Source organism: Pseudomyrmex gracilis, unplaced genomic scaffold (genome assembly GCF_002006095.1).
Source record: "Pseudomyrmex gracilis isolate BER0280 unplaced genomic scaffold, ASM200609v1 scaffold_61, whole genome shotgun sequence".
NCBI classification, from domain to species: Eukaryota; Metazoa; Arthropoda; class Insecta; order Hymenoptera; family Formicidae; genus Pseudomyrmex; species Pseudomyrmex gracilis.
The window spans coordinates 70,981-87,465 of NW_018020645.1; the positions used below are offsets into that span (position 1 = coordinate 70,981).

General features: G+C 37.0%; 1 protein-coding gene across 1 annotated transcript in view; it reads right to left on the reverse strand.

Moving 5' to 3' along the window:
- Positions 1-3,251, reverse strand: part of LOC109854205 (visual system homeobox 2-like) — a 42,915-nt gene extending 39,664 nt beyond the window's left edge. Inside the window, exon 1 of the mRNA XM_020427078.1 lies at positions 2,768-3,251. Within this exon, the coding sequence (XP_020282667.1) occupies positions 2,768-3,251 (484 nt within the window). The remainder of the gene's footprint in view (positions 1-2,767) is intronic.
- Between the last annotated feature and the right edge of the window lie 13,234 nt (positions 3,252-16,485).

Sequence of the window (16,485 nt, forward strand, 5' to 3'; positions counted from 1 at the left end):
GCCAAGCATTTTGCTCGCTACTTCGCTCCTTTTTTCCACTTCGACGCCGTCGCGACTTTCCGGGGAAAAATCATTTCGCCAGAGGCGTAACTGTGCGAAAACCGATGACGAATATGTCGCAAACCTATGGCTATGTGTGCGTGAGATAAAAACGCGTATATATTTCATATACGCAGACGTTTGAGTTTCTTGGTGACATTTTTGATTGATTTCCGTGAACACAGCCACAGCCGAGAGTAACAAACTCGTGCGCTTTAAGTATTTTTTTGAAACAAAAAGAACGAACAATGTCGTCGCATGAAACTCGTTACATTTTAGTCATTGAGAAAGAAGAAAGTTGTATTGTTCTAAAAATGCCGAGATTCCCGCTCGCTTAATGGTTTTGATTCGCGCCTTTGGCTTTCTAACACGGGTGCCACATCTCGAGAACTGCTTTTTCGGACCGTTTGAAGTCAGCAATCAACTAAATTGCCTATCAACGCCTGAGAAGCCCGCTTACACGCACTTCTCTTCCCCGCGTTTTCTTCCTCTTTTGTCATCGCACGTATATGCCATCGGTTGTCTCCGCCTTTCTTAGTTGTTATGAATATTGCCATCAGTCTTGCTTCTCTATGACAAAAATTTTTTCTGCGTTTTTTTCTCCAACTGTGTTTACGCAATATTATATTACATTTTACTGTACAGCAAAACTGAATAAAAAAAAAGCTAAATTACCAGATCTCGCGCCGATCAAACTTCAAAATTGTATTTAAATCGAAATTCGATCGAGAATTGGTATTTATAGAATTAAACGATTGGTGCTCTAACGGTAATACGAGTTCAGCTCTCTCTCTCTCTCTTTCGCGTGCGCGTCTTTAAAACTGCGCGAGATTTAAGACAAAACCGAGCGAATAGGGCACGCCAAATAAATGCTCTGAAACGAGGTGCCAGAGTGACGTTTGAATGGAACGGCAGATCCTTTGTGCTCCGTCTGGAACTCGAAACCCGAAAATTGTTCTCAAAATTCGTCCTTCGTTGCGAAATCTTCAACGCTTAAACAGTGATAATATCATGTTAAAGTATTTGGAAAAATCAACCCACGCCGGTTTTTTTATGGTGCGATAGAAAATTAAATTAATTAAAGAACCGCACGCGCGCGTATTAAGATGTTTTGCAATTAATATAGTTCAAGATGTTTTAAAGATGTCTACTCAAAGAGAGAAAGTGTGTGTGTGTGTGTGTTCTGCAATCAAACTTAAAACACACACTTACTTGGCTATTTAATGTGTATCGTAGAAAAAAATGTCTTATATTTATAATAAAATTAAAATCATTGTATTCATATATGCTCAATGATATGTTTAAATATCGCCAACGCGAGTTGAGAACAGCTGACGGCTAGTTTTGTCGATGCTCTTTGTGTTTTGGTGAGACATTGCAGGTCTGCCTAACACTCAACTCATTATACTACTAATTATTCATAACGTTGGGGATTTAGTTCTGACGAAAATAATCAATTCCCACAGTGAACCCATTTCTCTTTATTCTCTTTGCTTTTTCTCCGTGTTGAGTTCTGGTTTCTGTTGAACATCCATGAAATATGCGCTTCTCTTCGATTAGTTGTCTTGATTCAGATGAATTATTTATTGTTTTTAGTATTCTTCTCTCTCTCTCTCTCTCTCTCTCTCTCTCTCTCTCTCTCTCTCTCTCTTGTATCTTATATAGATTAAAAAGTGTATGTAAAACAATGCGCGTATATTTCCAAATATTATTAATACTTTTCTCGCGAAACTAATTAATTCTTTTTGCGATTTCCTTAGCTGTTGTAAAATGTGTCTTTTAAACAGTGTTAAGAATTAAGACGTGTATAAAATTTATGTGTACGTACATAAAGTAATAACATACTAATTAATAATTAATAAATTATTCTAGAAAGGAATTATACAAATTAATAAATAATAATAGTGTATATATATATATATATATATATATAATATTTAAGTAATAATAATATAATAATATAAATAATAGTGTATAATATTTAAGAAGAAAGTTTTCGAAGGGCGGATGGAGCTTATTCGATCATAAAGAGAACTTTTTCAAAAAATAGCAAACAGTTTAATTCTTTAGTCTAGCAAACGCGACTCTAGTACGAGCTTAATTTAGCGGCAAATCAATGTATCCGACAAATAAAAGTTTTCTACTTTGAGTGATGAACGCTCGAGTACACTCGGCTGGCGTTTGGGTGCATCGAAAATGTAAGATAACCACACGCAGCTGCCGACTGAATACTGTTTTCCCAAAAATTCCCCCAGATTCTTGGCACATACAATACCGATGGCGCGTGTGGATACACGACAAAGGTGTGTCGATTTTCGGTAACCTGATCTTGAGTGGCTCTCTGTTAAGTGATAGCTATAAGTGGCAGTTAAGTGTTCGTTTCACGCCAGGGCGACGATACGCCTATTAATTTACTTCGGTGGTCGTGAAACAGAGGGTTCACACGTTTAACCTTGTACACAATTAGCGCGTTATTTACGATGTGATTGATAAATATATATATCGTGCAACGAGTATTTATAGACTTAATGTATCATAATGGAAAAGAGAAACATATATAAATGTAATAAATAGATATTCTTTTTTTTTTAAATAAGTTTGTGTCTTCAAAGAATAACAAGCAGTTTTATTTCTGTTTATTTGACGTGCGTTTAATTAATTGCTAAATAAAAGTAATATTTCAAAGAAGAAATAATTACTAAACAAAACCTTCGTATCAACAACTTACCATGAGGCGGCGTGTGTTGAGTCGGGCTATGTTGATGATGATTCGTGGTGACAGCCGTGCCAGGAAGTACGTGCTGCGCATGCGCCGCAGGATGCAAGTTGACGCCGGGCGGCGAAGCCGGAAGTTGGCCCGATTGATGTACCTGATGGTGCGGTACATGGTGGGCTGGGTGGGGGTGGGGCGGTGGTAGAAAAGCGGCCGCCACAGCCGCCTGCGCATTCAAATAGGCCATCCTCGAAGCCGTGAGATTGCCCAGATTCCCCAGATTTCCCAGATTTCCCAGATTGCCTAGATGATTTAGGCTGGGCATATAGTCCCATAACTTCGAGTGGTGCGGCGCGGCCGGTGCGTAAGAAACGGCCGAGACTCCGGCGGGCGGCGAGCCCTGCGGAGACCCGCGATCAGTCCCGTTCCTGTTCCCGGTGCCATCCAGACCCAGCAGTTCCTGGATCGCGAAGGCCGATCTCTGCTGCTGCTGAGGCATCTTGGTGACTCTTAATCGAGATTGCGAGTGTTCAAAACAACATCTTTGCACAGTTGTTCAGAAGAACAAATTGACTGTCAATTCTCGATTTACGAGTTCGGTGCTTCGCGGACGATAATTGGTCCGTACGAAGCCGCCGGCCGACGTCTGAGAGCACATTCGAGAATCTCTGGACTAATCTGGACCGTGTGTTTGATTGACCGGGAGATGATTAGGTCCGATCAAAGAAGTGATCGTTGTGTTGGCTTGTCACGAAAAATTCCTCTTTCCTTGGCGTTTAGGAACTGAATTGAAGATAGTCGTTGTATGTTTTTTTGGGGGTGTTCCAGTTGCGCGTCCGCAGTTTAAACGCAAATCTCTCTCGTGGACATATGTTGCGAAATGTTTGGTCCGACTTACAAGAGGACTATATTTTCAATGAGATCTTGCGCAAAAATCGCGTAAACTACCGAAACAGTCTTCTCGAATACGATAGGCCGTGTTATTAACGCTTGCTGTTCGCATCCGACGGTCGTTGCTGCACGAGTGCTGATTCAAAAATTAGAAAAACTGTGTGTTTGAAGGCCGTTTGGGATTTGATTTTCAGTCGTATTGCTGTGCGTTTGACATGAAAAAAAGCTCTGCGATGTGAGAATCTGATAAACTTTAAGTATTATTGTACATATCCGTGTGAGAGCTAAAGTTTCTTAATAAATACCTCAAACATATGTGTCAATGTGCTTACGGTGAGCGATGCTCCGTTTCGATTTGCCTTCGTTGTGCGAGAGAAACGAAGAATATTGCTAGCAAACGATTCCGCTTGACAATCTCCGCTGACCGTCGGCAAGAATGAATGCTTCCATTGAACGGAGCGCGTAGTTCCACCACTTATTTTACGCTCATCTCACGGCACTAGGGTTTTTTTCTTATTCTCGCTCCTGTCCACTTCGTTGAAATAAGTGTTTCGTTGTGATCAGGTACAAATTGTTCTACTGCGCTTATCACAACACTGCTTCGGATTATTTTTTCTAACGTAACTAGACAGATTTGCTTCTTCTTGACATGAACACTGAACAGTACGTGCAAGAAGCGTCGCACGTATAATCAAGTTTCACTCGTGCGAGCTTGAACAGATTGCTCCTTGCTTTGCGGAGTTGTCTTCTTTCATTCTTTTTTTTTTTTGGAGAAGAGATTGATTCGATTTCAGACAGTTGGCAAGATTCGGCTTTTCACATGTAAACGGGACGAAGATATCGATACACTGGAGGAAAACGATGAGAAACCAGTTGACGTTGTTTCAAAGATTCGGGATTTACCGGTGTCTTTGGCAGAAAGTCATGGTATACACCGCGTAGATTTTCGTCGCGCTCATCTTGGACGTTTTCACGGATACGTTTCCACGTAATAATCCGTCGGCAAATGATATCACGTATTTCATCAAGATAAGTTTGACTCTTTCGTGTAACAGAACAATTTCTAGTTCGTTTCCGTGGTGTGTTCATTCAGATTATTGGATTTGGTCAGTTATATCAGAGCGCGCACAACAAATCTTCGTACGTTTAACACCCGGCCGCGACTTGGTAAACTGAAGAAGCGTAACGATAGAGACGGTAGACCGGTCGCTCCGAAGAATCTTTCCGATAAGAGCAGGTTGTGTGTCCGCCGTCGTCGTAATGCAACCGTGTCGTCGTCGCGGCGTTGAGCAACTGAGCCGTCGAGCAGCGCGGGGTTGCTTGACTGTGCGCGAGGGTAACGAAGAAGGGAAACCCCCGGGGGCGGCTGTACGAATGCTACACGCACCCACACATGTACCCTTAGCGCGCGGAGGGTGGTGTTTGCCCCATCCGTGCGCACAACTCGCCGTCGCGTCTGGTCTCCCTCTCTCTTTCGCGTACCCACCGATTCTAAACCCCCTCTTTTACCCTCCGTCCTGCGACTCCTCGCGGACCCAAGCGACAAAGGCGCCTCCGCTACTTTACGTGTCAGCAGTGGCCGTCTCGTATCGCGGATTGGTCGGCTTTTTGAGACGGCCAGCCGAGTAGACATAGCCCTAGTTACCAGCGAGAAGGTGGGGTCTAGCAATGTCGACGCCTCGACGTGGCTACGCCTACGGCGGAGCGGTTCACTATGGAGAAAAGAGGGACTTTTCGCGCCTGGCGACGGTCGTGGATGCTTCACAAGAGCTCGGCAGCCGTGAATAAATCTAGGACCTCTATCATGAGATGATGAAGTGTGAGAACTTACCTGTAACTTTTGATTTTGTTTTCAATTTTAATTTTAGTATATTATTTATGATTCTACACACAACTATTTTTGATTATATTTGTTTATTAGTATTTTTTATTAAAGTTAAAAATTAATTTTTATTTTTTAATTTATAACTCAGATAGAAGTTTTGTAATAATGACATAAATACTTGATACTTATGTACTCTATCTCTCCCTTTTATATATTTAAATATATAACAATATACATTTTTACAGAAAGAAAAAACAGAAGAAATAAAACATTTTATTTGACACCCGTAATGACTAAACAAATAATTTAATAATCTGTTGTTACAACGCAAATCCGAAGATGAGATTTATTAGATTATGGATTCATATGTAATGCAATGAAATTGTTTATTTAATTGATAACGCGAGTTGAAAATGATGTGGATCATATTGAATTCATTGCACTACCATTATATCATAAGCTATTGGTATTTCCAGGTAATTATAAATGTGTGGTCTCTCGTTCTCTCCTATTGTTGAATAATTCATCAGTAATATTACAATTACGAATATCAAATAATTAAACGTGTTACATTTTGAAAGCACTTTTTATAATATCAACTAATTTCTTGCCCTAAATTTTATTTTGCACTTTAAGTTATGCAAAAATAAAATTAAATATTACTAAAAAGTAAAATTGTAACCTACATCTCATATAAATTTTATATACACACATATAAATGTTTTTTTAACTACAAGACGTTAAAAATATAATTTTAAATTTATATTTAAAATAGCTACACATTAAAAATCTATCTTTAACTTTTTCTAGTATATAACTAGAATTATTAATTGTGTTACTCACATAGAAGAGACTAGATCTGACTAATATATAGTAGCTGACCTACACGTTGTCTTGCGGAGCAAACGATTGTGGCGTTGTGAAACCGGCTTTCGTTCTGTGCCTTTATTAACACTGTGGGAGTGGTCTGAAGTCCGGCCAATCAGAACGCGCCACTTCCAATCCTCATTGGCCAGAACACAAATCGATTTATAACTCACTCCGACGAGGAACGTGCACGGATATACGCCCTTAAAGCCGTCCTGCTTAAGGTCGATTCTCTTAGCAAAGCTTGCCGTGACTTCCAACACCGCCAATTCAACCCTACGAAGGCGGCGGTGGGTTTGGTGGTGGCTGCTGACGGGAGGTGGTGGTAGTGAATGGAAAGGGTGAAAACTTCTGATTCCCGACGAAGTTCCCGATAACATCGAAAAGTATTTTTTTCGAAAGTCTCCAGCGCGTCCCGTAGTTGATTCGGTGATAAAAATTGAGCTAGTTTAAAAAAATGAGGTTTTTTTCTTTGATCATATGTTATTTTTGTTTTTTTTTATCAATTATAACTTTTACTTTTCTGATGTTTGTTTGTTTTATTCTGTGCTCATACACGTAGTTTTACATCGCATATATCTCTGATTTTAATTGATTTATTTTAATATTTTTCGAGATTATAAGGAGTCTTTTTTACACAGACAAAGAAACACATGTGTGATTTGATTATTAAATTCATCTCGTATCGCATATTATTAATATCTATTAAGCAATGGATAAAAGTCGTAAACATAATTCTGAAACTTTTTACATCTTCTAACTCACGTATGAAAAACGACAGAAATTTGTAGTAGCATTCAAGTGCAGAGTAATCATATACATAAATGGTCACACAAAAAGCAGTTCTAGTACGGCAGACAATAACACAACGAGGCAACGTGCAAACGAGAATCAGTTTCTGCCAGCTCCGGGAAGATGTCTCACGCCCGCATCTTTGTTTCGCTAAAAATTCTCCGACTTCTTCGTTCATTTTCTCTGTCTAAGAAAAGTACAAACCCTCTTTCGTGAACCCTCCCTTATTCTCTACTAGCATCAAGGGATTATTGTACACTTTGCGCTGCGTTGCGTTTGCAAAAAGCGCTAACTCGCGACAGGGGGAAGATTTCCGTCGATGTGCTGTTGTTTACGGAGACACTTTATAATATGCGCGCAGCTCACACACTATCTTCGATATTTGTCAAAAACGAATTGCAATTTGTTATACTGTTACGTGTTGAGAACGTGATATATTATGTGAAAAAAATATGCATAAAATAGATGTATAAAAAAATGCGATTATGTGTAACCAAACTACTACTGTAACGGATATATATTTTATATTAAAAGTTGTTATAATATACGAAGCCTAAAAATAATGTCAACAAAATAAAAATACAATTGATTGTATAATTATTTAATATGAGCAAACGGTAAAATTAACAATGTTTAAACGACAGCGGCGGTTTTGCATTATCCAAAATTTTGACGCTTCTAAAGTATTACGACTAATTTTGTACTTCCCGACAGCATTTGACTCGAATTTCCTGTCGTCATATAGAGTAAATTATCCTGCTATCGTAATTAGATAAATTAACAGAGCGTGAGCGGAAGCAGTATGTTCGCATAGACCACGAGTCTGTGCGGTGAAATGAAAGGAGTTGGAGAGTCCAGTTAAAACTTAAATCTACTACCATTACCTAATTCAAAACCACAATTATCTCAAGCAATAGTTTCAAATATTATAAATAAAAGTAATGTTAAGATTTATTTATTAGTGTTAAACGATATAAATTTTAGTTCAAAAAGTACTACTATCTTTTTTATATTTTATTTTTTTAAATAAAAAGTAAATATACTTACTTCAATGCTTATCATAAAAATTTTGTTAATATAATTAGAGTTAGTAATTAATAAATTATTTATTTTATCAAATGTGTTAATAAAATTAGAAAATTTGACAGATATAGAAAAAAATAATAAAAAATAAAACCCAAAGTGTTATACCAAAGTTTTATACAAATTAATTCAATAATTAATTCAATAATTTGCATATCCAACATTAATTCAATAATTTGCATATCTAATATTCGAGATTATAACATAATCATTACTATTTAAAAAAAATCATTTTTTTCCAAAACTATATATTATTATTAGCTTTTTACAACGACACAAAGCAAAATTTTTATTGTAAGTTGTATCACTAATTTTGTTTTAGAAGACTGCATTTGTTCACATTATACTGTTTTCGGGAAATTCTACAAGAATCCTCGATTACTAAACGAATATTCAAGTCGTATATGCCTGCAATCCTACTGGAGATTTAAACTTTAAAAGAGCACAATCCGTCTTACTAAAAATATTTGTGGTATACCGCGCGTATATATGTGCGGTCTCATGTGCTCAAAATGCGCACAATGGACCGAATTTAGAACGATCCGTAATCTCTTAAGACAAATAGCGACCGGAGAACAAATTTATTGTTTTTTTCGAAGAGAAGATTGCATTGGTTTTTTATAAGATTTTATAAGATTTGTTTTCTATAAATGTTGGACCATAAGACGATAAAACTATCTTTTTACGTAAATAATTTGTCTAATTAATCTAATCGCCAATTTAAAAATATCTTAAAATAAATTTTGATTTTGAAAACAATTTTTCAACTGTTTTTGTAGGAAAAATGAAGCACGCATCTTCAAAATTCTCGCAAGAGACGTTTGCATTTGCGAAGAAAGAATTTCTGCACGATCGCCATTTTAGCTAACTTGCTAAGCGTGCGGAGTCTCATAAATTAATTTCTCAAATCAGATTTTGTCGAAGAAACTCGCCACCGATATCGATAAACTATGCTTGTCTCTCTTTTGCACACGCGTACGCGTGCACAGATACGCGCACACAGAAGCAAGCGAGACGCGGAGGTTCCGGCGAAAGGATCTCGTTGCCTTGCCAATCCTCTTTTCGAGAACATTTTCGCCGAGTCTTGCAAAATTGTTAATCCCAAGCTTTTCCAATTACACGAACTCTCCTATACCTTTGCCTATATCGTGCCTCTTTCCCTCTCTCTCTCTCTCTCTCTCTCTCTCTTTTTCTGTCTCTCTCTCTTTCTTCGTTTTCTCACTCTCTCCTAGCTCTTTGTAAGCGAAAATATTCAATTCGGACGTTAAATTCAATTACAGCATTCCTGATTAATCCTAAGTATCCTCAGCTGAAGGAAGGACGCCTGGCGGTCCTCCTTCCACGGATACCTTCCTTCGGACGAGCCGGATCTCTTTTCGAGCTTAGCTCGTCCTTGAGTTGAATAACTGTTGCGAAGGATGTCCGACCATTAAAACTTGCTCGTTCCGTTTTCACCCGATTGTGCGCTCTATTCAGATTATTACGCCCCCCAAAATCAAAGTAAGAGATGTATACTTAGAAAAGAGAATTAATACCGACAATTTTCGACGACGCCGAAAAAATTTCGTAAGAGAGTCCACTTGAGCTTGTCTAACGTCAGAGATATCATCTGTGTGTTTACATATGCTATTTAATTATTTATGATATTGATGATAAAAAATGTTTTGCACAAAGTAGTGGTTTTATTATAAAATATTAATTTTAGTTTTTAAAATACAATTAACTTTTTATTTTTGTGTCTTAATTATATTTATATTTTATTAGTCTTTAATTAATATTTATATTTTATCGCGCGACTGAGAGATGATAAGATACAATCTCCTCCTACGTTCTCTTTCTCGATTATTGTTACTAAAACGGTTCATTAATGCTTAGCACCGGACCTCGCAGCTTTCCGACGCGAGGAGAACCGGACCACCCAGGGACCGTCTGAGGAACGACAAGATAATTCTTGCCTCTCAAAAAAGTCAGCCAGTCATCGCCTCTAACTGGTAGTCTTTCTCTTAATCTTCGCCCATGAGCTCTCGAGTATCCACGGCCACTCGAGATTTTCACAATGTCCACACCGACGCAATTGTACCTTCAGTCTAATTTTCGAAAGATGAACTACGATTCCCTTTCGTTGTATCGACTTAACGAACTTCTCAAAAATACGGCTTTCTATTTTATTTCAGAGAACGGATCTTGATAATAGCTGTAATTAAATTTTGAAGCACTCTCTTGACATTTCTTTTTAACGTATCTACATGCTCTTCAATGGGTACTTCAATACATAATTTATATTTAGTGTTCCAATTTTAATTTTCAAACGCACGAAATGTGACTGTGGTTTTTTCGACATTTCTCAATATACTCTTAATTTTTATAAAAAAAAAGTAAAGTACAAATTAATATAATTTATATTATATAGGTACGCATGTCTGACAACTTTATCTTATTTTGTAAAGTAGATATATTTTTAAACATCTAAAGAGAAGAGAATTATACATGTGTCTAAGAAATAACACGTGTAAAATCTCTTAATAAAATAAGTTAAGTAAGAGTTGTTATTATTTTTTGTTTTGCACAAAAAGGTGAAGTTGTTGTTCTGACGGAATACAACAGATGTCAGCATCAGTCGGTCGGTAATTCTGGACGTGCTGCCGTCTGCGTGCTTGGGAACGAACTGAAATTCGATCAACGCGTCCCATTTAGCAGCTCAATAATGCCGTCTTCAGAAAACTCTTGCGCTAGAAATAAAGAAATGTTTTTTAATTTTATCGCGTGTGACTTATAAGATTTTTTTGCAAAAATTTATAAATATACATTTACAGTTATTCGATGCAAAATGAGAGTGCACAGCGTAATAGCAACAATTTTTACACAGACAATGTAGCAATTTGCATTACTCCGTCGCTTGATATTTGAATATTTTCTCTCGCGATAAACGATCAGTTTGTCAGCGTTCGTTACACGCGGATTAACATCTGTGTAAAAGCGATTTTTGTAAAATGGACGGAAAAAGCGTGATTCGTTAATTATTGTTCAACTGCGCGAGCCCTCGATTGCTTTTGATGCACATCAGGATTATCATATTGTCATAAACGATTTTACATATTTTACTTTTTGCGAAGGCTTTGTTATTGAAATTTCCTTAAACCGGCGCAGTAAAACGTACTGTAAATAATAATTTGTGTTTCACGTTAATTAGATATTTTGTGCAGGTCCGTTTAGTTTAAAGAACAATTACATCAAATTATCTGTTAATTGTGTGTTTTTCACATCAGTAACGCAAATTTGTTTGTCAATTCTAAATTTTAATAATTAAGAGCTATTATGTGCAAGCATTCATTTGCGCGTGCAATACATTTTCTTCTTATCAGTTTAAATTACCCACGTAGCAGAATATAACGATTTTAAATTGCAGTTTTATAACGTAAGTAAAATTTTGCTCGCAAGGAGTAATTACTGTTTTTATTTAAACTATAAAAAAAACAAATGTATGATAAATATAAATTTACCAGAGATTTTTAAGCGTTACAAATTTATGCGTGAAATGTAATGCAAAAACAAAATGTTTAAATAAGTATAATAAATAAAATGTAATACGTTATAATAATGTGTGTATTAAAATAAAAATGTTAAAAAAAATTAACTTTGCTAATAAACGTGTAGACTCTTCTAAAAGTGAATTGTTATTTTATTTAAGATTCTCCTTTTCTCTCTCTTTTTTAGCACACAGAAAACAACGCTTCTCTTCTTCTGCTTCTAATCTACGGAAATGCACTGATTGCTCGTGTTAGAAGGTGCCTACGTAGATTATCGCGAAATTATCCATCAATATCGTGAACGCGAAAGACGCGAGATTTATCCGGGAAAGCGTCCCTAACAATGAGACAGTAACACGAGCCACGAAGCTAAGGCGAATATCGTGAAGTTCATCAAAGTTCGAGGAGAGATCGCGGTCGCTCTTAATGGCGCACTGGATACGGCTTCAAAAGGAATTACGTAATACTTTTTTCAGCCGAGCCGATCGCAAGCGAGAGAAGAGAGACGGTCGGGCGCGGCAAGGCGGGAAGGCACCCTCGTTAAATATTAAACTTTAAGGCTGGTATTCTCATGGCGCCTCTGCGGCCTTTATGTACAGTTTTCTCTCCCGTTCCCTCCGTAACGACATCGCGCGATCGTTGGATACGAGACATTTGAGAGATTATGCCAATCCAACGCGAGCGTTTTCTTGGAAGAAAGATGCGATCGCGCGCTCCTTTCTGGCCGAAACGACCGTTTATTCTTGATTCGCTGATGCCGCCTTTGCAACGTCTCACGCGCAATACCTATTTTACATTTATTCGACAACCACGATGCTGATTAATTTTGACTTTTCTGTTTCACATGGTACGGGAAATGATTTTGTAGCTTTTTTTTATCGTTTAAACGAAAGCAGAAGAGAACGATAGAATATTGCAAAACAAAAACGTTACGTATAGTTTTTCGTAAGTATTTCGTTTGTACAATTGACGCGCGAAGTTTTGACACTTTGACTTGATTTGTTGCAATGTGAAAAATTGTGTATTCATATCTGCTTTCACACTAATGTCATGCCGCGCGTGTGTGCCGTGACATTTTGCGGATGATGCGCGCTAGGGGTGTCGCGTTTAACGAGAATCAGCGCTTTGGGGCTTTTGTCGCGACTTTGTTTCAGGACGCGCGTTGTTTCACTTGCGCCAACCGGCACGAGCTGACCAAGCGCGCGGACGCCCCGTTCTCGCATCGCAATTGGCCTGATTTATCGGCCGTGTCAGATCTTGGTCTAAGCACGTCCGGTATTGGCCTGAGATCGGCACGTCATTCGCTCATTATACGATCCAATTAAGGGCACGGACGGCGATACGGCAACAATCACAGTCCTTCCGTCCACGTGATTAGCCCTATTCGGAGACAACGCGTTCCTATGGACGCCCCGGGCTGCGACCGATCGAAGTCGTTCCTTGCTCGATTCCTCGACAGTCACGGCTCCGCAATTATTAAATCGATCCTCTTCTCTTCATGCGCAATTGCGGCGTTCTAATTTCCGTCTGGCCGCCGCCGCTACCGTGGGTCGAGCTGATGACAATCCGGTGATATACGGTCGTTATATTTATACGTTTACACGACAAGCGCTGATATTTGTTTAGATACACGCGAAAGCAAAACACTTACGAAAGTTGTTATCAAGACGCGATCTTTGTTTCTCTTTTATCTCTGTATTTATTGCTATATCTCTGTATTTTATGCTATTTTAAGATTGCATATGAACGAGTACGTACTTAATCATAGTATTGACAGGCATGAAATATATATACAGAAAAGTAGCTGGTTAATTTAAACTTAGTGAACGTGAGCAAGTAAAACTGCAATTACGCGCATAAAATATATTGTTTAACATTGTTTAAAAATAAAAATAGATAGAATGTAATACTGGAAAAGTAAATTGAAAAAAAAAAAAATAAATAAAATATGCAGATCGTGAAAAAGAAACGAAAACAGATGATATCAAAACAAAAGATAATCCATGTTATGATCGAATAACAATCATGAAAGTACAAAAAGTTACGTTTTATCTTACATTTACAGTTGTTTATTCCAGTTTACAGTATAAGAAGACGCAAGATAAAAAAAATATTGTGACCTTACTGTCCCTTTATCAATGCCCGCCGCATCCCTTTTACGTAACGATACCGTTTTATATCCAAGCTCAAATCCGCGCGGAAATATCTAATGGGACTTCGCATTCTGGCCGCTCTCATTATCGTATCCCGCGCCTTTTTCTTCGGCATTTTAATTGCAGCAATGGGTTGCACACCACCGCTAAGAAATAATTATGCTTGCCACGTATAACTACGCCTACACGCGCGCGCGCACACGCACATACACACACTCACACACACAAAATCATTTATGTACATATTAAATACACTCATACACACATATATATTTGAAAATACCACTACACCGTGTACGCTCACACGCACACTTATATACCTATGCGCAATTACATCGCGTTCGAGCGATCCTCTTCAAGGGTGGAGAACCTTCCGAAGAGTGTGCATTTCTTGTTCGCGCGACCCCCATCGGGCACGATGGTATCACACGTGCCACGCCTCCCTAACGACAAAATTACAGCGGCCATGTTTGCCCAAGAAGAGATCAAAGATCCAGGTGGGAATATGTGGGGAGACTCGAATGAAGGAAGGCGCGCGAGAGAGTAACCGAACGAGAGACGCCTTAGCGCGTAGTGCTGCTTTTTTTCTCTTTGTTTATCTTTGTTTATTTTGCAGATTTTTCATTGAGATCTATATATCGTTGCAACAACAAAGTAATAATATAATTTTAATTTCTCATAGCAGCCTAATATACATATGTTTAAATACTGATTTAAATTTGTAAATTTATATATATATATATATAAGTTTTTATTTATCTTTATTATTCATATTCTAATTGTGTGTGGTTTTTTATTATATGAAACAAATTTTACTGTATACTTATGGTAGTAAGTAATATGTATAGAATTCTCTATAGATGTGCCGTATTTTTCAGTATTACAAAGAAATGATGATTGGAATAACAATAGAAGATTTTCTATCTATAAATATTTAGATAAATTTGAATAAAAATAATTTTTTTGTTTTACTAACCAAAAACAATAAAAATATGCGGTAATATAATTGTATAATATAATTGTATATTGCGTAATATAATTGTATATATGTGTGTGTTACCAAGTGCTGAAAATGCCGTTAAACTAGAGAATGTTAAAATTATATTACAAATTTAAAAGTCGAAATTTTTATTTAAGTGACTACAAATATAAATTGTTCTAGATTTTATTTCAATCGCAAATCTGTTTTGTCATAGTATTTCTTTACTAGTTAAAAAGAGCCAAAATTATCCACGTGTTTGTCTGATTTCTTAAAATAAAAATACATTTGATATTCAAGTAGTTTTATCCGTATATATCTTCATCGGGATATAAAATAAAAGAATATATTGTACGATACTAAAAAGAATATGACATGTAGAGAAGCGTTAAATGTAGAATATGATATATAGGGGAAAAGCTTAAAATGGTTACGTTAAAGCTTAAAATGTGAATATACAACTAATGGTCAAGAGAAAATAAAAACCTTTTCTATTATTTATCAATAATCTTGTTGTTCAAGTTGTTCCGTCGTACACTTAAACACTTGGCACATTCAGTCGTTTATTTTAATGTAATCACTTACTTTAACTTTAAAAAAAATTACACGCGAAATAATATATTAGCTAATATGTGTTGCTTTTCTCTCTCTCTACGTTGTTTATTAAATTATAATATTTAGATTTTAAACGTTAATAAATTTTACGTTTATATTCTGATGTTCGAACTCTGTTCAAAAGTACATATATTACACAGATTATATTTGATTTCCATTATTTTCAGTAAAACGTTACACAAATTCTATTCGATACTCGTGCGCGCGTTTGTAATACCTTAACATGCACATCCGAATCGCATTACAACAATGGAAATCGAAGATTACGTCATCTCCGCCTGACAAGCGTTTCCTAATAACTAATCAAAAGATCAATTGTACTTTCATCTCCTCGAAACGTTTTGCGTTCCTATTATGCACAAGCGCTTCTAATCTGGTTATATAGTTATTCGGTGTCGAAGATCGAACAGGTTTTCAGAAATACTATCGAACAGCGAACGTTAATTTGATCCTAATCCCTATTCGGTGTTCATAATCAACGTCGTTTTTGTTTCTTAGTTTATTATTATTTTATTATCTTATTATATTGTTATGACAAAATTATTATATTGGTATGATAAAATTGTCAAATGATTACTTGTGTGAGAAACTGTCGTGAAATCAATGATTTATATATAATTAGTGCTCACTGCCCACTTCAGGTTTATGAATGTACTCGAATTTGTTCAAAAACACGCTGCTTATTGTATATACAAAACAATTGCTCCATTATCGTAAAGTTTTTAAGAATATTCTAAGTGCAGTTCTTTATATAATATACATAACATGTTCGCCCGGTATGTGTTTGCGAAGTTTTTTGAAATATGAATATTCAGAGTGCCAGGTGAATTGCGGCAAAAATCTTGGCGTTGCTGCCAAGAATGCTGTTTTGTGTTAGCGCCTAGCAAGGTCGGATTAGAGCCTCGGACGACGTGTCGTAACTCGAGTGTCTCGAGAGGCGAGAAGAGGATCTCTGTCGCTTTCGGCACTTTCCGACATTTTCTTCTCCCCTCTCCGATGTG